We start from the raw sequence: 24,285 nt of genomic DNA, 5'->3' as shown, positions 1-24,285 counted from the left end.
ATAGGTTACCTCAGATCAACTCGGGGCTGAACTGAAATGAGTTTAACACCCCTGCTTTATATAAAAGAAAGTTTCCAATGTAGACATGAATGTTTGGAATACAAACCAACATCTGTTTTGAAGTGTTTCCTTTGAAAGGATCTGTAGTTTAGATCAAAATACAAAGCAGAAGGATACATAAGATCTACAAGGAAGGCAAAAATCAAGACATAGAAGCATTCAGCTCTCATGTTTTGATGAGAAACATTGTAAGGTATTTTAAACTGATGTACAATATGTACAATCATAAACTGTAAACCATAGATGTTGAGTATTTACACATGAAGAGGAGTAAAAAAAAATATTTATCTCATGGTGTAGTGGAGACAAAGTTGTAAGGACTTCAGTAGTATACTGAGGTACAGAAAATGAGTCAGTTTACTTCATTATCAGCATTGTCTCACCAGGCCTCTTGGTGGTGCTACTGAACAAGCAGAGCAGTCACAGTTTAGTGGTCTCAGAGAAACAAGCCTTGTGTTTTCCCCTGTAAGTTGACAATATACTAACCATTTCAATTCTTCTGCACATGTTACAGTCTGTTTAGAAGAATTACATCACTTTCTTCACTGCCCAACTTTATGCCTGAAAAAAAATGTGCACTTATTTTGTAAGTTAGAAAGACAAGTTCATGTGAGGGCACTTACATTAAAATCACAGTCAATTGTTTGTATTTTTGCATCACGGGGCTTTTCCTTTAACGCGTCACTTGTTATGTAATTGATTGGTTTGCTCAGTCTTGCCAGTTACAAGTAATTATTTTGTAATGAATCAAAACAAAATTACCCTCTTGTGTCCCTGCCCATTTGTGAAGAGCCTGTTTGACTACTTCAGTTCAGTTACAAAGAAGCGGGGAACATTAAGCTGTTTGATACTGTCTATTACCTTTTGATGATTTAACTCAAGGTGGAGAATGTACCGGAACTTGTATTAAAGTGAAAAGGCTTGTGTACTCTGTTACACAATAGAGAACAAACGGACATATTATGAAAACATACTAAATGGTTAGAGCCATTGTTGGATTATGCTGAATGTCCTAAGTCTCCTGTTATGTTCGTTTCTCTGGAACAGCAATAATGTTCCTGAGTCAATATGACTCAGGGCATATTCAGTTATCCAATAGTGTCAGAACACCAAAAAATCCCAATATGTATTTTTATAATCTAATGTTTAACTCCATTACTAACCATTTAAATCAAGATGTAGTCCATTGGTGTTCTCTAATTCTCACAGATCATGGTTCAATGAGGATAACTAACTCGTTTTGGATTTGGAAAACGAGTTTGGATTGGTTTGGAAGGCATATATTGCCTAAAATAGACTTTAAAAAGGGTCAATTTGACCCGCAATATAACAGGAGGTTTGATGCTTATATATTCTTAATATTAAAGGTGGTACAGATGGAGCCAATTTTGATGACATTATATACTTGTGAATTTCTTCCCATCATTAATGACATTTTAGTTATTTTTTTATTGTATTTTACATCATGATTAATCTGTTGGAAACACATTATACTAGTAATCCAAAGCCATATAATTCATCACATACAATAATAAACGTGAAATATAATAAAAGGCTGTTTCGGGTCTCAATGCCAGGATGAAGTGTAAATCAGTGTTGTAGCACCATGGGAGGCCTCGCTATGAAAACCATCAGCTGCTGTCAGATAAGGAACATCTTGTTCTCTTTCCTGAATATTTTTTCAAGGGGGTGTCAGCCATTAGCCACAACAGCCCCAAAGTAATAATAGAGCTCTTTACTTATCTTCCCCTTTTTCTGGACAAGCTCATTAAATTTGATATTTCCCAGCGTGTCATGTATGACCGGAGGTGAGAGGAAGCTTGCGTAAGAGTCCTAGAAATCCTGCCATGTTTACACATCCAGGGAATTTTACTCTGCAGATTCTCAGCATGAACCCCAATGAGGCCGAGATTATTATTTTGCCCTTTTATCTAAGTCAAACAGTAAGTGCAATTTAGCTTGGCATAAAACTATCTCTCGGAATGTTATGTTTGTTGTAAGGTCATAGTAGATTTTTCTCTGGGATAACAGGGATGCTTTTGCAGCTGTTTTAATGCTTCAATTTTCCTTCCTTTATCGCTCCATAGACAGTGAAAAACAGTGATTCAGGATGTTGAGTTTCTCAGTTCAAAACCAATGATCCAAAAACCTCAGTGTTGTGATTTTGTGTAAGTGAAGTAACAATGTTGTTTTGATCAATGATTGACCTCGGTCTGATCAGAACACCAAGCTGCAGTATTCTCTGCTAATTTGCTGTATTTATGCCTGCAGGAGTTAACCATCCTCTGCATCTCTGTGAGATGACAGGCACATGAGAATTTTTTTTTCCTCTCCAAGGTACTCTGTTTCTCGGGCACTCTGCAGCTGTGGAATAATATTGATGTGCTCTTTTCCACCCACACACAGTTTCATGCCAACTGTAAGACTCCCGGACAAAAAAATGAGAACACTTTAAGGGCAGCTCACATATCATGCCACTATACTGTGAAGGAAATAGTCATTGATATAGGGTCTTTAATGCAATGTGGCAATATCTTTGACATGGAAAAAACAATAGGATTAAAACATTTTGATAATGGACTGGTTTGCTATTCAGCGTTTACAGGCAGAGATTTGTCTTTGTGATGTTCCTGTTTTGACATTCATCCATGAAACACAATAAAGCCTGCATGTCATAAAGAAAGGCTGCCACAGGCTGTCACATTCAAATGATCCTGGCTGCATGCAGAGTAAAAAACGCTCATGCAAACATGAGTGACAAGCAGGTCTATTTGGCTAATAGAGGGCCAGGTACAGCCTGGAGAGCGGAAGCTGTTCTTTGTTCAAAGGTCATGTACCTTCCCACACCACTGGGATTGCATTACCAGGACCCAAAATAACATTGTTCTTCAAACAGTGTTCCATCATCTGTCTGACCTCCAGCTATTGTTTCCAGGCTTTTTATTACACACTGATTTTGGCTGATTACATCAGGAAGCCTTATACAATATGAAAATTGGGTAGCAATAAAAATGTTGGACACTCACACTGATACACCAACATTCACACATCTCTGTTAGAGTTACATAACACAAACGCCATGAGAAAAGACCTTGAAGGAAACAAAAAGTGACAATCACATGAAAAAGATGTGACAGCTGGCTCTTTTACAAATTCAGGCTCCAGGAAAGCTTGAAAATATTCCTGGAGGCAACAAGTTCCACTGAAACGTCACCTTGTTCAGAAAAGGGCATGTTTGCCTCTCTCTCCTTCTCAAAGTTGCTTGAAACGCTGACACATCAACAAGTGGCAGCTTACACTGCCAACACAAACAAAACAGAATTAAGTTTTAAAGCCTGACGCCGCTGCCAGGAGCCGCCTTTATCACCAAACACAAACACTTTCTTATGTGAGAAGTGATGGTTTCATCAAACTTCAAAGACTTTCAGTGACCTACTTTCTTTGTCCCAATCATGCATGATATTAAATAAAAGTGGAGACATCCAGACTATAATAACCTCACTACTATTTAAAGTTAATTTAATCTTTCAGGAGAAAAACTTTAACTTTGGCAATCACCCAACTTTTCATCTTGCACCTTCATGACTCCCAAATTACAATTTGTCTGATATAACCGGCAAGACTAGTCAGAGTGTTTCTGTTTCATACTGTAAAAAGTGGCATTATGCTATGTCTATAAACAGTTCATGGATTTTATCACCAAACACAACTTAAAACTTTTAGCCTTAATGTTAATACTTAACAAACTTCTGAAAGGTATGTTCAAACAAAAACAAAGAGGTCAGTGATGAAAGATGCAAAGCACGATCTTCTTAAGTTTTCAGAAGAGTACAACACGTGTCTAAACCCTGAATGGAGTGTGTGCGTGCTTGCATGCGTGTGTGTGTGTGTGTGTGTGTGCGTGTGTGTGTGTGTGTGTGTGTGTGTGTGTGTGTGTGTGTGTGTGTGTGTGTGTGTGTGCCCTAAATAACTTACTAATGCCATAGTATCACAGTAAACAAAGAGAACAATGTGGTTAAAAATCGAGAGTCCAGACCACCAGAATCTGTTCCCTGTCAGTCTGAAAACCTGGACACCATCCTGAGCTTGTAGCCATTCAGCAAGCAGAGTTCACTGTGGGTACTCTGGTGAGTGTGTGTTTGTGTTTAACTACAGTTTAAGTACATGTGAGTAGGCATTCGTGTGCAGTGCGACCTGCAAATCCAAACAACAAACCTTGCAGTGTTTTTGTTTCTTTCCATGAGCTTACCCACATAGAAATTGAACCTTTAAAGGATTAACTTAGCACTGTCCCTTGTTTCGGTTGGGTTCCTTACACAGCTTTTGGGTTGAAAAGGTCTCCCTTAGCTGAGTATGTCTATTGTGTGGCTTTCTGAATATGGTGTGTGCCAGCGGTGCCCCCACGTTGAGGGAGGATATGGTCACCGCAGACAGAAGAAAACAGGCAGCAGCATCAGGTTGTGCTTCTCTTTGTTGAGAATGCTTTTGTTGTTCTTCAACCGTTTCCAGGGACAGAATAAATAGCTCTGCCTAACCAAAGGCATTTGCCTCCCTCACTGCTATGAATGCACCACCATGAGAAACATATTACGAGCGGTTACGAGTGTTTTGCCTCTTTCTGTTTTTCTTTTGCAGGCACTGCAGGGACATGTGAAAGAAATGTTCTCCATCATTTGTCCCGGTCAACATCCAGTGAGCAAACATGGAGAATTTTTGGTCAGGCTTTTATTTTCCACGGTTGTTCTTATCTCTATGAAAAACTCAAGCAGTTTGCAGCACAGAGCCTGATGTCCAGGTATTTGAGAGGATTTCTACCCTGTTATATCATCCAAAGGTCCGCTCCTGCAGCCTCTGATAATCATCAGTGTGAAGAAGCTGCAATCCTTAAAGTTATTGTGGGCTTTATGTGGATCTGGAAGGCCTTTGTGAAGGTTTGCACTAAGACCAATGCTGGAATGTATCTGAAGTGAACTTATGAGGGAGTGACTGTGAGTTCAGAGTGCTGAGACTGTCATTTGAGAAATGTAATGAAATACCTGATCAGCTTTACATCGTGCAATCGAGGTCACACACCTTCGGGCTGGTAATGGAAAGGTGAATTGAGGCTAATTGTTAAATGAGTCATGCTGTCGCTTGTTTTTCAGATCGGTATTGTTTTTCAGATCGGTATTGTTTTTCAGATCCTCTTACCTGCGCACACATTTTCTTGTTTTTTTTTCTGACATCAGTCTACTCTCTCTATTATGGCAGTTTGATTAAGGACATAAGCGTAAAGGAATTTCTTCATTATATAAGGTGCGAGAGAAAATACTTCTGAGAAAATGGGTGCACAGAGAGAGATCTAAAGATACTGAGATTAAGAGAGACAGGGGGAGCAGAATCATGATGGCTCGAGGAGACACAAAGAGATAATCTGGCAGTGGGTCAGGTACACGGAGAGAAAGGAACAAAGCAGTGAGCTCCTCATTTATTTCTAAGTAGTGATGGAAACAGGTCATGCATAGAGGCAATAGGTCATTATAGATCACTAGGAAACTAGAGCACTCCACTTTGGATGTCTCTGCTGTTGGACTTTCATCATATGCTTATGTGTACAGCCCTTTGTGCGTTGCTGGTAGTTCTCCTTGCAGGCAGCAAAGTTGCACTCACAAGCAGATAAATGTTGCACATGAGCAGTGGTGGACAAAGTACACAGCTTCATTACTTAAGTCAAAGTATAGATACTCTAGGTCAAATATTACTTCAATACAAGTGAAAGTTGCTCTGTCAAACTATTACTTGAGTTAAAGTACTGAAGTACTTGCTTTTAAAAATACTTAAGTATTCAAAGTACTTTTAAAATGTCTCAAAACTTTGTATTTTCACAAAGCATGAGTGCAGTCAAGAATACATAGGAGTACATTTGGTTACATTCTGTTTACTTGAAATCTCTAAAAACTATGGAATAAAAACAGACACTAAGTTACTCCAAGCAGAGACAACTTAGTTTGAAATGTTCATCTGGAATGAAACAAATGTTACGTAGCTCAACACGCTTTCTCAGGTTGGACAGTGAATTTTTGTACGTTTGGGCAGAGTGTGAAACAGGGAGAACATTTCAAACAATAGGTATTATTCTTTATTTCAAAAACCTCCAACACGGGCTGAAGATATGGCCATGGGTGCTCAGGTGGAGAATTATAGCCATCATTACCACCTCTAAATGAACTGCCTGATCCGAGTGAAACCTGCTCTGTGTTTGCTCCACATTCAACTGTGGAGACGCACGATATACAGGTATGGCTAAACCACTGAGACAAACAGAAATACACAAACACATTTTACTGTCTTAGGGATCAGATTTAAGAAAAGAGAAGGAAATTCATGAGCTGACTTCAAAGCAAAAGTAGTGAGTAACTGGAGTATTGCTAGAAATGTAGAGGAGTAAAAAGTACAATAGTTGTCTTCTGAATGGAGTGGAGTAAAAGTAATAAGTACCCCAAAAAATAATACTCAAGTAAAGTACAGATACTAAAAAAATTTACTTCAGTACAGTACTCAAGTAAATTTACTTTGTTACTGTCCACCACTGCACATGAGTGCTGTGAAGTGCTTGCAAAGATTATATATGTGCATGGCTGTCAGATGTGTGCACACGGCTGTCCAACACCTTATGTATAAATCTTGCTGGCTTGCACATGAATCTCATCTGTTCTCTTGAGATCTGGCATGGTAATGCCACCATATACCACACTCATATGTCACTATTTTTGTTTTATTTCAAGCCAAATGTCCTGCCCCTGTAAGAAGGCATGTACAAGGTATAAAGTGTGAAAAGATCTCAATAAAGTTCAAAGTTCCAAAATGTTGTGTGCCAAATACACGAGCAAGGTGGTCTAAGGTGTTGTTTTTAGTAACATGCTGATGCTATTCCTTAAATGATACAGTGAGGGTGTAAGCATACTTGAGAATTTGTTATATTTAAGTCATATTGAGTCTCTCTTGTATTGGAGGTAAATATTCCAATTGATTGTTAATTAGCATTGGACAAAAGTGTCATTGAGGCTGATGGGAATGTCATTAAATTTTCTTGTTTCAAGGCGTAGCCTAACAGGTTTGTAAAATCAGAGAACTGTTTCAAGCTTTCATACATATCTTAAAATGATTCTTAACCCTCCTGTTAGGTTGTGGGTCAAATTGACCCTTTTGAATTTCAAAAATCTAAAAAAAATGTTAAAAGTATTTTTTCGGTATGAAACGTCTTTGCTTGGCTTCGAAGGTGAAATCAACATATAAAATCAAAATGGTTCATTTAACATTTTAGACAATATATGCCTTACAAACCAGCAAAAAAAGCCAGCCTAAAAATCTGGGCAGCATGTGACAGAAGAGGTGTCTCATGTTAATTTATCAACATCACCATAAAAAAAAAAAAAAAATAGAAATTCAAAATAAAATAAAACAAAATCTATGTCATGTAAAACTATTGTATTTAAAAACGAGTGAGTTATCCTCATTGAACCATGATCTGTGTTAATTAAAGAACACCAATGCACTAAATGGATTTAAATGGTAAGTAATGGAGTTAATAATGAGATTAAAAAAAATGTTTTTTGGGGGTTCTGACACTTTAAGATAATTAAATATGCCCCGGGTCAAATTGACCCAGGAACATTATTACTGTTCCTGAGAAACGAACATAGCAAGAGGGTTAAACATTTAATTATTTTTTTGTTGATGTAATATCTTCTGCTTTTTTGTGGTAGGATCTGGCTCTATGGCATTTTGTGTAAATTAATAGGACTCCCTTGAAGCCATGATGTAATCTCCCCTAAGCAATTATAAACTCCTCTTCCATGTTTTCTTTGTCCACTCAGATCATATTTGACTGTGGCTGAGCAAAGTGCTTTACATAAACAAATATTCCATAAAAGTCACAACACCATCTCTGCAATGCGTTCCTAAGCTGTGAGTGGCACACAGATGGGAAAACCTCAGTTAAAAAGTTCAGCCTGCTGTCAAACAGTTTTCGGTTATATAACTGATCGTTTTGACCTATAGCATAGAATGTAGCCATCCAAGCTCCCCGGGAGCTTAACGTTTTGAAATCCCAGCTCTGGATTTTCAAGTACCTCAGGGGATCAATGTGTTATGGCTTGAGGTGCTGACAGACTTGACTTTAGGATGTGCAGCTGGTTAACATGAGATGAAATGCCTGCTGCGTGCCTTTGGCAAAAACATCTTACTGCACAGCAGATGTCAGGCATGGGGTGGTTTTATAGCCTGAGGAAATCAATCTTAATCAAATTAATACTATCTGTCTGAACTTTTCAAGAGAAAAATGTGATTTTTTAAAGGAATAAAAAAGACAGTTGTGTTGTTTATATGTTAAAATCATTAAAACCATTAAGCAAGACCTTGGATTTAAATCACAAAGGCTGTTGAAAGCAGGTTATAGGGATGTTGCTGCAAACTTTTCATCAGCTCCTTGTATTTGTTTGGATCTTGGGGACCCAGGTGCTCTTATGGTACAAAGCTGTATTTTGTAGGGTGCTCAGAAGTCAGCAGACAACACAAAGTCTTCCACATCTGCCTTAAATCTTCCTGTAATGGGTGCAGTGAAAATCAGTCACATCTCATGATCCTGAGGGTCCTTCTGAGAAACAGCCACTTAATCAACCACTTCAATACCTGTGCATGTTTTTATGTTTGTGTGTGATGGGGGGGTCTGTACTAGTGCTGTATGTAACATGAAAACAATACCACCTCCCACTGAGTAAACAATCCCAGGGAGGCCAGGAGGGAAGAGGAGCATAAAGAAAGAGGTCAGAGAAAAGGAAGGGGTCCAGTTATGAACATTTCTGACATTCCTCAACATCACGCAGGAGCAGGATTTTCTTTAGGGGAAGTGGACAGTCCAGCCAAGAGCCACCGGAGCAGGACCCTGCAGGGAGCCCCCCCTTTCTGCTCGGCCGCAGCGGAGCTAAACTGGCTCAGTGCCGACCACAGGAGGAAGAGCACATTAAAGCAAGAAGTCAGGATATTGGCAGGCAAGGATATTGTTTAACCTGACACAAATAAACAGGCACTTAAGTGTGTGCATGGGATGAAGACACAGAGAGAAAGAAACTTTACTATGATGGAAAGCATTCCTCTGTTTTCCTCTTCACAGGATGCTGGCATTTCCTGTTCAGAGGCTGCTGGATATTTATGGAAGACCGGCCCAAGAGAGGACTTTTATTTTCTTTATGATACTCTCTTTCTCTAAATAGACACTCTGAGAGGAAAAGCAGATGCTTCACATGTGAACTGAATCAAACTTGTAAAATCGGTTCTGGTATGAGACCCTGTTTTCTCCTGACTATTCGCACAGGTGAACTATATACACAGGGCTAGTAGAGACATCTGATGGTAATGGTCCTCACCAATTAGCATTATGTGAAGCTGAGCACATATGGGCTCACACAATGCTCTGCAAGAAGACACACAATAGCATTAAAAACAAAGCACAGCTGGGACTGATGAGACTGTCAATGCTTTTGCAGATGTAATAAAAAACTCAACAAGTTATTCCCCCGCTGGTGGCACTTAGTAACTGTGATCAGTGAGGTCTTAAAGACTTATTATCCTGAGAACACGATTGTAAAAGTTTTATCACAATCCATCCAATCAGTCATTGAGATGTTTCAAGTTGGACCTCGCCTCACATTTCATTCGTCTGTAAGAAACATAGACTGTATAAAATATGGATCTTAGTTTCCGTGACGTCACCCATCTGTTTCCGAAGCGCTGTTTTGAGGCCAATCGGCGGCAGCGGCGGCAGCTATATTGCTGCTGTTGAGCAAGTGTGACGTAAAGAGGCAGGCTTCGAGCCTCCTAGTCAACAGCTACAGTGTTCCCGCCTGTCAATCAAGTCAGCTGTGCTTCTCATTGGAAGACTCGTAATCTCAATATCTTCAAAATTGCCACGTTAGAAAAAGATTTGTCCCCCATACAGTGTGTGCTGATCGACTACACTCGTCTTTTGTACCAGGCTGTAAACATGTTTATTTCTGCTGTAAAGATCGGCTTTTTTGAATTGGTGTGTATGTGGTTTCTGGTACTTCCGGAGCCAGCCTCAAGTGGATCATCGATGAACTGCAGTTTTCAGCACTTCCGCAGTGGACTCATATTTTTAGACCGGAGGTTGCCGCTTGATGAGGAAGCACTTCTACTATTGTAAGTGTAATTTTCATTGTTGCTCAAAAACAATCACAAAAAGCAGGAAAGTTCAATACAAAATGCATTTTTATTTTTCTTCGTTACATTTTGCAATGCATGCCATCATCATTTATTCATTTTAACAAAAACGTCCAGAAGGACAAGTGCAAACCTGCCTGAAAATCATGAGCAGTAAACATTAAGTATAAGTAAAAGTTAATGTACAAAATAAGACATTTTTAATGATTTTAACATTCAAACACTGGTAAAAAAAAACAAAAAAACATCAGTTATCTTCGGATTAATCTTAATACTAACTCATAAAACATTTCAGTTTTTGTAAGAAATTCTTCCTAATCTCTTTGCTCCCAAGTATCTGAAGGCAAACATTTCTTATTTGTACAAATCTGGGCCCTTGGGTTGACCATGTGGTTGTTGAACTATTCTAATATTTAAAAAAGTAGCCTTCGCCTTAAACCACCTTCATTCTCTCACTCCAAGACTGATGTTTTCACAATATATGTGACTTCTGCAAAATCTTGTGACAACTTGCAGTTAAGTACAAAGAGAAAAAATTGTGCAACTTTTGCAAAAGCAACAAAAAAAAACTGAACAAAGAATAACTTTATTATGAACACAGAAGTGAGGTCTGCAAAGTGGCACTTGGTGAAAAAAGGTGATGTGACCCAAACAGATGATGTTGGTGAAAGTGGTGAATATATACAATACATTGTGTGACAGCTGGCTGTGCTTCATGAGCCTTTGGTTTGTTACTATTAAATGGAAATCAAACAACAAAATAAAAAGTGCTTAAGATTGTCCTTTAAATAAAAATGCTACCATTTACATCTAAAACTATTTATGTGGCTCTGTGTGTTGACTTTTAAGGGGCTGAAGTGGTATAACAAACGCTTATAAATAATCACATAAAACAGTGAAATGGTTACTGTGTGACATCAGTTTAGGTGCTGCCTTTTGCATTATTTCCTTTGTGAAGTACAACCATCTGTCAAAACTCTTGACTTCCTTCAACTGAACTCATCACAGAAGGTATGTCTGGGTCAGCTGAAGCACGACATGTTATGATGAATGCATGCAGTGAATGAAGTCATTTCCCAAGAAAGCTGGAGACTGTCTCTCCTCCGAAACAGTTTATAAGGCTAATTGGGTAAAAAGAGAAACCAGTGTGCGTGCAGTGAGGAACTAGCCACTTTTTTGCTCAGCCCACTTCAGTTCTGTCACTTTTAAGGCAGCAATGCAGTCCTCTGACAAAGTCCTTGTGTGTTTACTCTCACTGAATCTCCATTCCTCTCATGTTCCTCCTGTGTGATCATAAACCAGTAGAGTATGTTATTCTAACACACATGATCAGAGAAAACAAACACTACACAGACATCACAGCAGTAGAAGAAGCCTGCAGCAGGCATACAGCATCCATAAAGCGTGGCTCTGAGTCAGGTCAGGACAAAAACAGCTGCAGGCTTGCTGGCTCTCAGAGTCAGTGCTCCACGGAGATGGAAAAACTGTTCATTCTCTCTCCACCTGTGAAACGTCTTTCAGCAGATGAGCTCCTGCTTTATCTCAGTCCGCGTGGGAAAGGGAGGCTCGCCGAATGAGAAGGTGTCACGACCTGTCTTGAGCTCACCCTGGCCAGGGCACGTGAGGTAAGACTCGATCAAGTCCAGCTCAGGGGAAGAAGCTGGGCTCTCGGGCTCTGACTCTGACGAGCTGGTCTCGGTCTCGTCCATAGAGGAGGCGGGGCTAGCGTGGAGGAGCGGGTGGGAATGGGGGTGAGGAAGCGAGTTCAGCCAGGGGTGGTTGAGGCTTTCTTCTGCCGTGGCTCTCTTCCTGTACACACAAACACAATAACACTGTGGATGAGTGGAAATTTTTGAAAAGTTTACATAACCGATGGATTGCCTGGATTATCGGATTCTCTCAATCCGTTCTCACAGACGTCGGCCGTATTCCCTTTCAACATTAGGTTTTAAAAACCACAGGACAAAAAACACTTTTCTGATCTCAAGATTCTTTCCCCACCATCTCACACCAATTACTCCAACACTGAGGAATCTTCCACTTCTTTCAACTCTACCAGTAATCTGCATCAAGTAAATGATACTGACAGGAGATTATTGCTATTCATGCGAGACAGAGGCTGCTTGTGCTTTTCATCATCATGCGGTAACAAATTAGGCACCCAGCTTTGGAGCTCTCAATTGAAGATGGCGTTGAAGTTAAAATGCTCATAAAATATTTCCTTTGAAACACCCATTTGTTTCATTTTTTTTATTACATGGCTACAGTGTTAGGTCTCATGGCTTAAAAAGATTGCCTTGAAAGTTTGTTCTTTTCTAAGTTATGTGAGTGTAAAACCACCATTTGCAAGAGGAAATTGCTTGTCTAAGTGACGTAAATCTTGTTACCACATACAGTCATTTAGACACATGCGGATGTACGTCCGTGTTGATGTGTCTCACATCCGTTGTGTGTTCAAAGAAACGCTGACGGAAAAGTTTCATTTGAGCAGTAATCAAGAAATTATATTTTATCCTCATCTTTACCGGTAACATCCTCACCTTGGGTTTTTGATCAGCAAAGACTTGATGAAATCAACAGCCTGTGGGGAGATCCCCTCGAATGTGTCTTGCGAGTAGTCTACGTTGACTTGGGAGATGTTGAGGAAAGTCTTCTGCTTGTCATCATCCTGGAAAGGAGACTCGCCCGTCAGCATGACGTAGGTCAGAACCCCAATACTCCTGGAGGAGAGGGAGGAGGAAGGGGAAAGGGGTATGAGGCAATTTGTCATCTTTGATGGTTACAGAATTCTACAGTGGGTGGACTTAGCTGCCTTCTACTCTAAGTTCATTATTATCAGTAAGTCTGATTCAGAGAGGATCTTGTGGTCAAATGTCTAGTCTGTCATTGCATGTTAGGATGGTGATTACATTGCCCTAAATATGTCTAAATTCTAAGAAGTAAAGCACTGACTAAGTGAGTTCCACAGAAGACCTAGTAAAATGAGTGGAAATAGTCTTAACTGCAGTTGCACACTTACCACATGTCTGTAGCGGTGCTAATGGGTTCGTAGCTGAGGATCTCAGGTGCTGCAACAGAAACGCATGAATTAGACATGGTAAATTGCACTCAAATGGAGATGACATGGGTCATTCTTAGAAATGTAATCCACGAGAGCCGGACTCACCGACATACTCTGGGGTCCCCAGGATTTCCCGGACTTCTGTGATGTTGTCCATGCGTCTGGACAAGCCAAAGTCAACGATACGAATATCCCCGAGAGGTGAGGCACTGGTCAGCAAGATGTTCTGAGGCTGAAGATGAAGAACACAGAGATTAGACATTAGTAATGTTACATAACCACTAATGATTATTCAAGGTCCCGAGGCCTGAATAGCACTTCAATGTGAATCAGTCAAAGCAAACTGGTTAAATGGTCCCAAGTGGATTTGTGGGGTCTGGTTTGCCAAGCAGTATCTTGCTGCTCTGCTGAGATAATCTTTTAAGCCAATCAAATGGATCAATTACACAAATAGGATTTTACTGCAAACCACTATGATGGCTTCATTGTTTAAGTAGTGTGTTCAAGTTGTGCGACTTTAAATTAAGCACAGTTGTACGTTTGCCAGCCTGGCATGAAGCCACAGTTGGATTGTACCTCTGTGACAAACGCAAGAGAAAAGAGTAGGTCAAGGGCAAGTATCAGGGCCAGGCTACAACAGCCTCTCAAACTACCAGTGCAACTGAAGACTAGATAATATAGGTTGAAAAGTAGAGCAACGTGTCCACTGAGGAACATGATCCATTGTACATTTGAAAAATTAAGTGGAAAGAAAATCTCAGTGATGCATGCTACCTCAGGGCCCCATTACTGAGAAGATGATATGTCTGCCATGTTGCTTTACTGAGTGATTCCTTGTGGGAACAGGGTCATGACACACTGAATGAGCTGAGGTTGCATAATAGAAATCATATCTCCCTCGACCTCCTACTCGAGGGAATAGTCTGTCCTATATTGTCATGTAATCCTTCAACACACTTACTTTCAGATCCAGGTGCACCACATTGTTCCGATGCAGGAAGGCAACACCGTTCAGGATCTGCTTGGCCAGCCGGATCACATCTGTCTCTGTGAAGGCATCGTCGTTATCGGCAACACATTGGTCGAAGATTTCGCCACCGGCGGCACTGGAAGAAAAGCACAGGAAGGGAAACTGAGAAAACAAAACAAGGATAAGATGAGAGGAAAGGAACTGTACGTGGAGAGCCACCCAGTAGAGTTTAGTTTGGCTTACTTTCATTTTTGATTATTCATTTGAACTTGTCATAATAAATTGTTCCTTAAACTGAACAAATACGCCCTTCCTTGCAGTTTGAATTGCAGAGCTACACAATAGTGAGTTCCAACCCATCCCATTAGTGCAATTTTGGTGGAAAAAGGCCCAAAGTAATTTCCACCCTATCTTAAATTATGTAACACCCCGTCTCCTCATTAGTGTACTTTGGCTTGGAGGCACAAAGTCCATCCACATCTACACCCTGCCTGCAAGTCGAACATAAATCAATATTATTTCAGGTAGCCTGTCTCTGCATGCACCTTCCCCGTGCCAGGAATATTACAGGAGATAAGAGCGCTTGTATCAGCTTACAAGCAATTTCTGATAAGGGCTAAAAGCCTGATAAAGTGCTCGTTAACCTATTAATTTAAAAGAGGGAGAAAGAAAGCAAACACTCATGGACTTATCAAAGCACAAACATTTCCCTTAAGTAGAAAGACAGAAGTTACTCTATGAAGTAGTCAGAGACAGTGGCAGAGGAGAAGTGTTATGTTGGTAAATATATACTGCATGAGCCGCAGCCTGCATGACATTAACCTTTTTTGGAATTTAATAATAAGAGGACTCAATGGTTACTTCTCACATTTTTGTGGGAATACTCAGGTTCCTGCCTGGTCTTGCTGCTCTTGTGTAACAACTTCAAGTGAAGTGGAGACGTGGTGGATTTGCGTTAGATGCTCAATCAGTCACATCAATGCCTCAAGCAGAGAGTTCATCCAAAAACTAGAGCCATGTGTGGGGGATTTGGATGGCACACATGTTCTTTATCTTCAGAGGAAAACTTTGTGACCAGGCCCTAGGCATGACTGTTACATAACTGGCCCCCCAACTCTGCAGTCTTTACCATCATCAGCTGTGAAAATAGCTTCCATGTTTTGGGGGATTTTCAGGATATCCGTCATTGGTCCATATAATCTTTGTTTTTGCTCGCAGCACCAAATACTTGGTCTGCCACCTACTCTACTCTGTTTGTTGCAAACTTACTCAATACCACTTGACAGCCCCCAGTATTACTACAGTGAAACTCTACACTCATTCTGTTTACATTCATCAGCACATTAATACGAAAGGCAAACAAGCTTAGTGCTGCTGTTTTCATTTCGGAGAGGAAATGAAAGACACATGAGTGTGATCAGAGGGCTTATGTTGTTTAGAACCGAAACACAAAGAAAACCCTGATGCCTTTTGAGTTGGTGTGAAATAGAAAATGAACTTGAAATCCATCTGTCAACTTAACATGGATTTGACCTCTTGCAGCAGTACCTGTCTGAACAATTAAAGGCTTGAGGTGACTAAGTATTTCAATAGCTTCATTAAGCTGTCAACGGAAAGCCTGAGAGGATTTAAAATCTTGATAAAGTCGGTCTTGTTTAGGTACAACAGACTGCACATTCTGGCCATGCTCTAAGGAATGATCCGATACTTCCCCTGAAGTCTAAATACTGTCTCTGCTCGAACTCCTTCCAAGAGCTAATGCACACATTATCTCAGTGTGTGGGTGGCATCCTCCCCTGTTCCAGGCTGCTCAACAACTACTTAAAATGAGGCCTCTGAACTAGTGGGGGAGACGGGAATGTACAGTATTTCAGTTTTTAAAGCAGTTAACCAAATCAACCTCCTTTTAGCTCTGTAGGGAAGCTATTTTGTCTGAGCTAATTTTGTCTGATCAGCTGCGTTGGCTCTGTTGTGGGGTTAAATATTGAGGTGCAGGCTCAGTTGATCAGATGACCTCTACTGCTGAAGATAAATGACGTCAATAAAACCGTTCTGGCTGACGACCAAGCTAGGCACTTTAGATTTCCTCAGGTTGAACCTGACAGTTAGTAGAATTGTCCAAACAGCACTTGTGCTCCAGTGTAGCCCAATTATGATGCGTTTTGTAGAAAAGCAGGAAATGACAGACTATTCTGTCAGAAGAATTCATCACTGCAAACTTTTTTTGCTGCTGTGCACATTAAGGTTTCCGAGCCTGGTGATCATCTCTCAAAACTAGTAATTTAGTTGGGGGTTTCTGTGGCGCTGACACACGCAGGAGATACACTTTTCAAAGATGATTGAAATCCAGCTCACTTCAGCTTCTCTGACATTACAAAGGATGTGGTTGTGGCTGCTAGAGGTGTGCGTACGTGTCTCACACACTATACCAGCACAATGTTCTACTTTTGGGAACCTTGCTTGTTGCTTACATTTAAAGCCACAGGCAAAGGAAAATGGTTTGCGATTCTGAAAACTAAAGCTGAGGTCAGACGTTTTGGTAATGCAGTTTTTCGGTGGTCACAAAGTCTCACAAGTGCTTCTGCAGCTATGAGGACAAATGTTGCTGCATGAGTTGTCACTAAGAAAACAAGCTCCCTTACACTAAAATACTTAGCATGTGCAGCCTGCTTGGTTTTACACTGATGGACTCCTAATGCAGCTCTATTAGGAAGCTGAAGAGGAACAGTGGACCAGTGCTGACTGACCTCCTGCCGTGTTTTCTCTGCAGGCATGCAGGGGTGAACCATGGTGCTACTTCCCCTTTCACACTTCAGTCAGAGGTCAAATACAGCCCCCCCTTATAGAGGGCCTTTTGTTCTGCAGAGGCATTCCATGTCTGGAATAGGGATGACTACAGAGGACTGGGCAGGGGAAGGCTTCCTGCTTGAACAGCAAGCAGTTAAAGGGCAGGGTCAGGGGCTGCTAGTTCATGCATAATTGCCCAGAGTTATCTTCGAGTAATGAGTGTGAGGTGGGTAATTAAGATGCTAAGTGTCCTTTCCAAATCCTAATGAGAGGCAGACACTCACAGCATAATGTCATTTAATACCAAGCCACAACAGACCAGGGCCAGACGGACGGGATGACATTTTGTGGGTCACTGACCGAGCAGCTTGACTCAGCTGCCAGTCGAGGCACCTGCATGTTGACAGGCAACACATCATCCAGTGTACAAAGCAAAATGTTCTCACGGTAGAGACTGACTGATTTGCAGCTTGACATTGTAATTTTCACACAGTGCGCATAATGCAGTTCTGCCACATTGGTATTTTGAGTGACGGTTACTGGCAGCCGTTCAACAAGAAACTGAGGTGTTGAGGCGACAACGCGACGAGCCACAAGCCACAGCGAGAGAGAACATTTCCATTCGTGCTCATGCTTTTCACACATTTGTTTTCTTTCTTTTTTGAGATGAGGAAGTTTGAGCGACTTGCAGCTGTAGCTTCAGAAACCCTCACATACAGCAACACCTAGCCAGGAAGGTCTTTTTTTTTTTAAAGCTGAGGCTGTGAATTCACATGAAAACACCTACGCATTGAAATTTGCATCACGCAGATAAAGAATGTACTTGCTACTTGATAAAAGGAAATCAGTGAATATTTAGGAGGATTTTCTTGAAGCCAGTTCAGTCTCCCCGAATACCTCAGACTGCATTACTAACGGAAATTTTGTAGTGAGTGATGATTAAAGGATTTTCATCTTTCCTAATAATTGAGAGACGCATCATTTCATCCCAGTTTTCCTGGCTATCCTCAAACACTGACAAGTAGGGAAAGTTTAAAAGGTCATTTAGCTTACCATCATATTTTTTAACATATATACATTAGTGGCAATGGATGTGTGTGTGCACAAGTGTTTGAACACAAACAAATTGGAATGACAGACACGGCTGTTGCAGTGTGGTTTAGAGCCTCTCTTTGAGAGCTTTCAGAGATCTTATTGTTGCTCCAATATTTAAAGTATTTCCTTACCACTCCAGAACGAGGATGATTTCCGTGTTTGTCTCATAGACCTCATGCAGGGCCACCACGTAGGGGTTTGTTTTGGCAGACTCCAGCACAGCGATCTCATTTAAGATGTCCATGCGGCAGTCCTGGCCCTTCCTTCGTTTTCGCAGAAACTTGGCAGCATATTGCTGCCCTGTTGCCTTCTCAATGCACTTCTTCACCACAGCAAACTTTCCCCTAGGAAACAGAGAAGGGAGAGAATGATAAGTTAGGGGAGAAAGTAACTGGTTTCTCAAATATTTTTTGGTAATTGATGGTTCTATTATGTTCTGTAAGTAGCCAACTAGACCACTGGATTAAGTTAAGGTCACTTTAAAGGCAGTAAATGAAAGGCTAAAATTACCAGACACACTCTTGACATTTCAACTGCTATGAGGTAAAACCGCGATTACAGTGCAAGACGTTTAGAAAGCCTGCTGACTAGCCATGGGTACAACACTGTAGGTTAAAGCACAGTTCAAAGAGAGGAGGGTCAAGTGGCATCATTTAAAAAATACAGTCAGTGCCATGGACCACTGATATGCTGAGCCTAAGACGTTCGTTACAGATTTCCCCCGTTCTCCTCCCCTTCCTCTCGCCTTCAGGAGGGTCTGACAGGAGGCAGATAAGCCTGACAGTTCTTGGCACAATCTACTGAACAGTGGGCAGGGACCCGATAAGGAACAGTCCACTTTTTAAGGTCAAATGAAACAAAGAGATGCATAAGCTTGGATGCTTGATGTCACAAGTATAACATGAGATTAAAAAAAAGAATGTCCACTTCTACAACCTCTTTCATTTTTCTGCATGGACACTGACTGATTCATGCAAGGTGTTAAGGGTCAACTGTGGGTGTGGGCAGGATGTCCTAAGTGTGCAGAATTGCCTCTCTGTGTCAGGCTGACCACAATCACCAGCCGTCCCTCCCAGGCAGATAATAAGGCCTTGTTCGCTTCCTTTTCTTCACAGCTGACAGCAGCAAGGACAAATGGAATTGTGTTGACACCTCCGCCCAGACCCTCGGCTAGAGCCTGTTTCTCTTTTGACAGACATACAAAAGCTGACCAGTCAGCTAACACAGCAGCCCTAAGACCAGGACCACCCACCTGACCGTGGCTGGGTAGGCCAGGCAGGGGGTCACTGCTGTTACAGTCGGGTCGGAGCCCAGCCAGAACGTTCACAAGGACACTGTAACCTCAATATCTAAATCCTACTAGCATGACTATGTTTTAATGAGCTCTACACAACAGATACAAGGCAGACAGCGTAGGGAAAGTGAACACTGAATGTGAAAAGATGACTGGGAACTGGACAGAATCTAAATGAAGTGGCAGAGTCAGAAAGGTCCCGTCAGCATGGTGCCAGTCGCTTTCCCACACAGTGCTACTCCAAGCCCACTGTGCTGCGGACCAAAAACAGCAACTGTTTTGGCCCGAGCTTGGTTCTGTTTTGGCCACCACCCTGGCCGCTGTGAGGTCTGTTCCTTCTCTTTTGCTGTTTCCCAGTCCCTCAGAATAGTGACAACTCATTGTTCAAGTGAAAAGGCAAACCTCGTCAGAGCCTTTTCATCCTTAAGTAGCCAAGTTCAGAGCAGCTCGCTGTGGGCTGGGAACTACATACGGAGTAAAAAGGAATGACTGCAGGCCACGGAAAGGAGCAACAGGAGGTCTTTTCAAAAGCTGACAACGGGTCAGAGGTTACTAAACTCGGCCATCTTCCAACCTGCGTTCACACTCTGAAGTGTTAGAGAAGCAGATGTACAGATCGCCTCTGGTAAAACCTAAAATCAGAATGCTTTCATTTTGTATTTAAAACACTGAATTTGTTTTGTTCAAACGCAGTTATCACTTTAACTTTAGAAAAGCTCTAACCAGCATTATGGAGTACCGACTAACACAGCATGTCTGGATCCACAAACACAATTATGTAGATGAGCTCATTGCAGACTTGCCCTTTGTAGAATCTGTCTGAATCTGCATCAATCATAAAACTTTACTGTGACATGCAAAACTAATTCCCTTCCAGCTGTGGAGATGGTGATAATTTGATTGAGAAGTTGGTTTCCTGTGGAGTCTGGGTTTTGTCTCGCTCAGTGGGGCACTGACTCATGAAGTAAAATCAGAAATGACAGCCCTCACAGCTCTCATTTGCCTGTTTCACATATGGACTGAGATGCACCACTTCCTGCTATTTAGTTAGCCACAACACATTGTATGTGCAGAAGTCTCAAGGAGGCAGCAACTGATGATGCAAAGCTTGCTCGATGAGAAAGTTATGAAAACAAAGACGCCTTGCTCCCTTTACTTCAAAAGAACTGAAAACTACTTTGGTGGAAGAATTCAGCTCAGGCTGTTCTAGTGTGGTCGTCATTGCCTAAATGCCTAAATGTACAGACCATATAGCTGATCTGCTGGTATGTAGCACAGCGTACATTCCTACTTAATGCGATTATGAGGCCTGATCTCAGGATGTTGTTCAGGCAGACTCCTGGGAAGAGGAGGAAAAGAGGATGTAAGGTTGAGGTATGAGGGTGAGAGAAAGGAGAGGGGGCGTTTTGAGGCTGCTTGGGTCTGTACCATATAAATCTTGATCCCTTCACCCCATATACACACCACCACCACAGGTCTTGGCTGCTGTCCCGGGTTTTCCATGTGTCTGACAAGGAAAACTGGCTGCTACCGACAGACTCTATTTAGCCCAATACACTCTGCAGAGGAGCAGTGAATAATAGAGTCACAAAGACGGATGCAGAATTGGCCAAAATGCCACTCAAACAGCTGTCTAGCTTAATCCAAAGAAATCAATTCTTTCTCCGGGGGAGTCACTACTGTCTGGCAGAATGGTAAATCCCCACTTGAATACATACTGGAATGTGTTTGTGAAGTTGCTAAAAGTAGATGACATATTTCAAAACTGCATTTTCTGGATGAACAGGTACAGAACGGAGCAGGAAAGCTGGTCTGAACCCCATACACCTCACATTTTGGAGTTTACTTTAAATATAAAACAAAATGTGTCCCAACATCAGCAGGAGCCCCCTCTGTATTGTAATAAATCCTTCTCTCATTAGTCTTTTTGTACACTTTTAATCTTAACCTCACATGTCTCTATACTGTGAAACACACAAATATGAGTGCAACTAATGATGGCATTTTCAAATGGAGAAGTTCACAAATTTACCAACAAATGCACTATGGTGTAATGGTCCATGACTAGTTGGCAGTTGACTGAGACAAATTATATATCACAATGATCAGGCATGTAAAGCTGCTGTGTGGACAGTATAACTAGTCAAAATCCCTCATTATCTAAAAAAAAAAAAACGTTTGACCCAAGCATGTAAACACAACTAATTATTAACTTCCTCATTTAATAGCGGATTAGTAACTCCTTAAACCTTTCAGGATCTCTCACCCTATGCGCGCAAAGACGCATTAACATTACGCGTGCCAAAGCGCGTCTCCATCTGTGCATTTCCCATAGGTCAGGATGCCGGATTGAACAATTTCAATTAACAGGCTTCCCATTCACACGTGCAGGGAACTGATCCTATATCATTAAACGATTTAGATCAGATTATCGAGAAGTTGCTTGTAATTCTGTTCCATTCGTAGAAAGAAAAGCCAGCCAGCACACAGCGTAGTGTTTCATTCATGAATGTATACAATCATGCATGCACAAACTCACCTGCCCAATTCTTTGCCCACCAAGTCGTAATTGGCCGTGAATGGATCAGCTCTTATCCTCGTGTGGATGGCTGTCACCATTCCGTTTCTACTCATCGTTGCTGAGTCTGGCATTGAAGTCGTTTACGCAGAAACAATCCTTTTCCACCAAAAAAAAATACAAAAGAGACGATTTTGTGCGGCTCTCAAGTACAAACGTGCATTATATAAAAGTATCGATAAGAGTAAACAGCTGGTGTGTCAATCTGCAGGGAGATAATCCAGTAAACACGCCAGTTGGTGCCCAAGAGGAGTGTGACACAGTAGGTGAGTTAAATCTGTTTGAATGCTACTACACATTCCTGACAATAAACTCCTTGTCAGGGTCCGCCCCCCTGCGCTGACGCTCAGCTGTGTAAGCCAATGGAGTGGAGGAAGGACGGAGGGTGCAAGCCAGCTGGCAAGTGTTGCGTTCAAGTCACAGGAGCTTACCCCTGGAGGTACCCAAAACAAACAAACTGGTTTAAAATTAGTATTAGTTTAATTGTGGCTTAAGATAATGGATGCTGTTCTTACACAGAGAACATGTAAATATCAACATTTGGACAAGCTACACTTAATCCACTTAGCAGTCTAACAATTATGATTAACACCATACATTTATTTTATTTTATTTATTAGTTTATTTGACAGGGGCCATGCAAAACAAAAACTGTCAAGCCAGAGTTAGCTATAAGTGCATTTTTGTCTGTGGTCCCTGGGCAGGAAGATCAATCAATCAATCAATCAATCAATCAATCAATCAATCAATCAATCAATCAATCAATCAATCAATCAATCAATCAATCAGACTTTATTTATAAAGCGCTTTTCATACAATGACACTGTAACACAAAGTGCTGTACATAACTTCAAAATAGAATAAATTGAGAAAAAAGATCCCACCCCCAGCCCCAGCCCCGACCCCAAACCCACCCCATAATCCTAAGGTTAAGAACACAATATGCAACAATAGTAATAAATACAATACAAATATAATAAATAAATGAATAAAAAAGGAGTTGCTGAACGATGAGGAAACGCTCTCATGATATCTTAATGAGGTAACACTGGAGGTAAAATAAGATGTTAAAACTCAAAACAGGAAAATAAAATCACCAAAGTAAAATACATTTCTAAGATAACAAAAGACTAAAATACTAAGCCATTAAAATAACTTAAGATGCTAGACTTAAAATAAATAAATAAGTACATAAAGAAATAAAGTAGAATAAAAGTGACTAAATTGGAAATAGATAATAAATAAATAAATAAATAGAACTATTAAGAATAAAAATAAAACTCAGTTAAAAGCAAGAGTTTGCCTTTAAAAATAAGTATGCACTGGGCAGCCCTCAGATCCTCAGGCAGGGTGTTCCACAGGCGTGGGCCATGATGATTAAAAGCTGCCTCACCGTGGGTCTTAATTTTTACTTTTGGTACAATTAAAAGTCCACTACCTGAAGACCTGAGGGCTCTCACTGGCTCATATGTTAAAAGCAAATCTGATAAATAAGAAGGGCCAAGACCATTAAGAGATTTAAAAAACAAAAAAATAATCTTAAAGTCTATTCTCAAAGATGTAAACAAATGTGCAATACAAATGATAAAAAAAACATACTAGCATTTAAAACAATACATAGGCTACTCAACACAGTCCATCACTAATAACGACACATTTAAAATTACATTCCATTGTCTCTAATTTGATGCATTCAGATGATCACATAATTGTTTTTCCTTGAGCCATAATTTCAGTTTACTTTTAAAAACACTGAGGCTTGTACAGTCTCTAATGTGGGTAGGAATTGAGTTCTATTTTCCTGCTGCTCTGACTGAAAATGCACACTGTCCAAATGCAGTTAGGTCTCCAAATTGAAGCCTTTAAGTGCCAGTAAACTCTACTTATGTAAGGTAAACAAACTGTATGTGTCTGCTAGGTCCAATTAAAAGGACACTTAAAATATACTGATTATCCTGCACCTCCTTATTGTAACCCCATATTGTCCCCACGCTCCACAAAGTGAACTACTTAATGAGTCCCAGCGTAACCCATCATGGTAACATTAAAGGAAAAACACATGCACACTGGAAAAAAACATTTCAGGCATGTTTAAAGTTATTTTCGGTATGTGTTCTGTTGATGGGCTTGGCTGTGTTTCAGGTGAAACTTGCCTTGTTCTCACACACAGTGCTCAATCATGAATGTGACAATGCCTTCGGGGTAGGAGAGCTTTCTGCTCA

The 24,285-nt window shown here is 40.8% G+C and overlaps 1 protein-coding gene across 1 annotated transcript; it reads right to left on the bottom strand.

The window, feature by feature from the left end:
- Positions 1-10,308: 10,308 nt before the first annotated feature.
- On the bottom strand, positions 10,309-22,363 carry stk17al (serine/threonine kinase 17a like). The gene is made up of 7 exons (XM_034711676.1): positions 22,025-22,363; positions 18,323-18,535; positions 14,301-14,445; positions 13,445-13,571; positions 13,298-13,346; positions 12,819-12,998; positions 10,309-12,087 (listed from the first exon to the last, which is right to left on the bottom strand). The coding sequence occupies exons 1-7, from the start codon at positions 22,135-22,137 to the stop codon at positions 11,796-11,798; spliced, it is 1,119 nt and encodes a 372-aa protein (XP_034567567.1). The 5' UTR covers positions 22,138-22,363; the 3' UTR covers positions 10,309-11,795.
- Between the last annotated feature and the right edge of the window lie 1,922 nt (positions 22,364-24,285).

This window comes from Notolabrus celidotus, chromosome 20 (assembly GCF_009762535.1).
Source record: "Notolabrus celidotus isolate fNotCel1 chromosome 20, fNotCel1.pri, whole genome shotgun sequence".
Taxonomy (NCBI): domain Eukaryota; kingdom Metazoa; phylum Chordata; class Actinopteri; order Labriformes; family Labridae; genus Notolabrus; species Notolabrus celidotus.
Note: the sequence above shows the minus strand (reverse complement) of the source record. Positions and strands in the feature narration are given on the sequence as shown.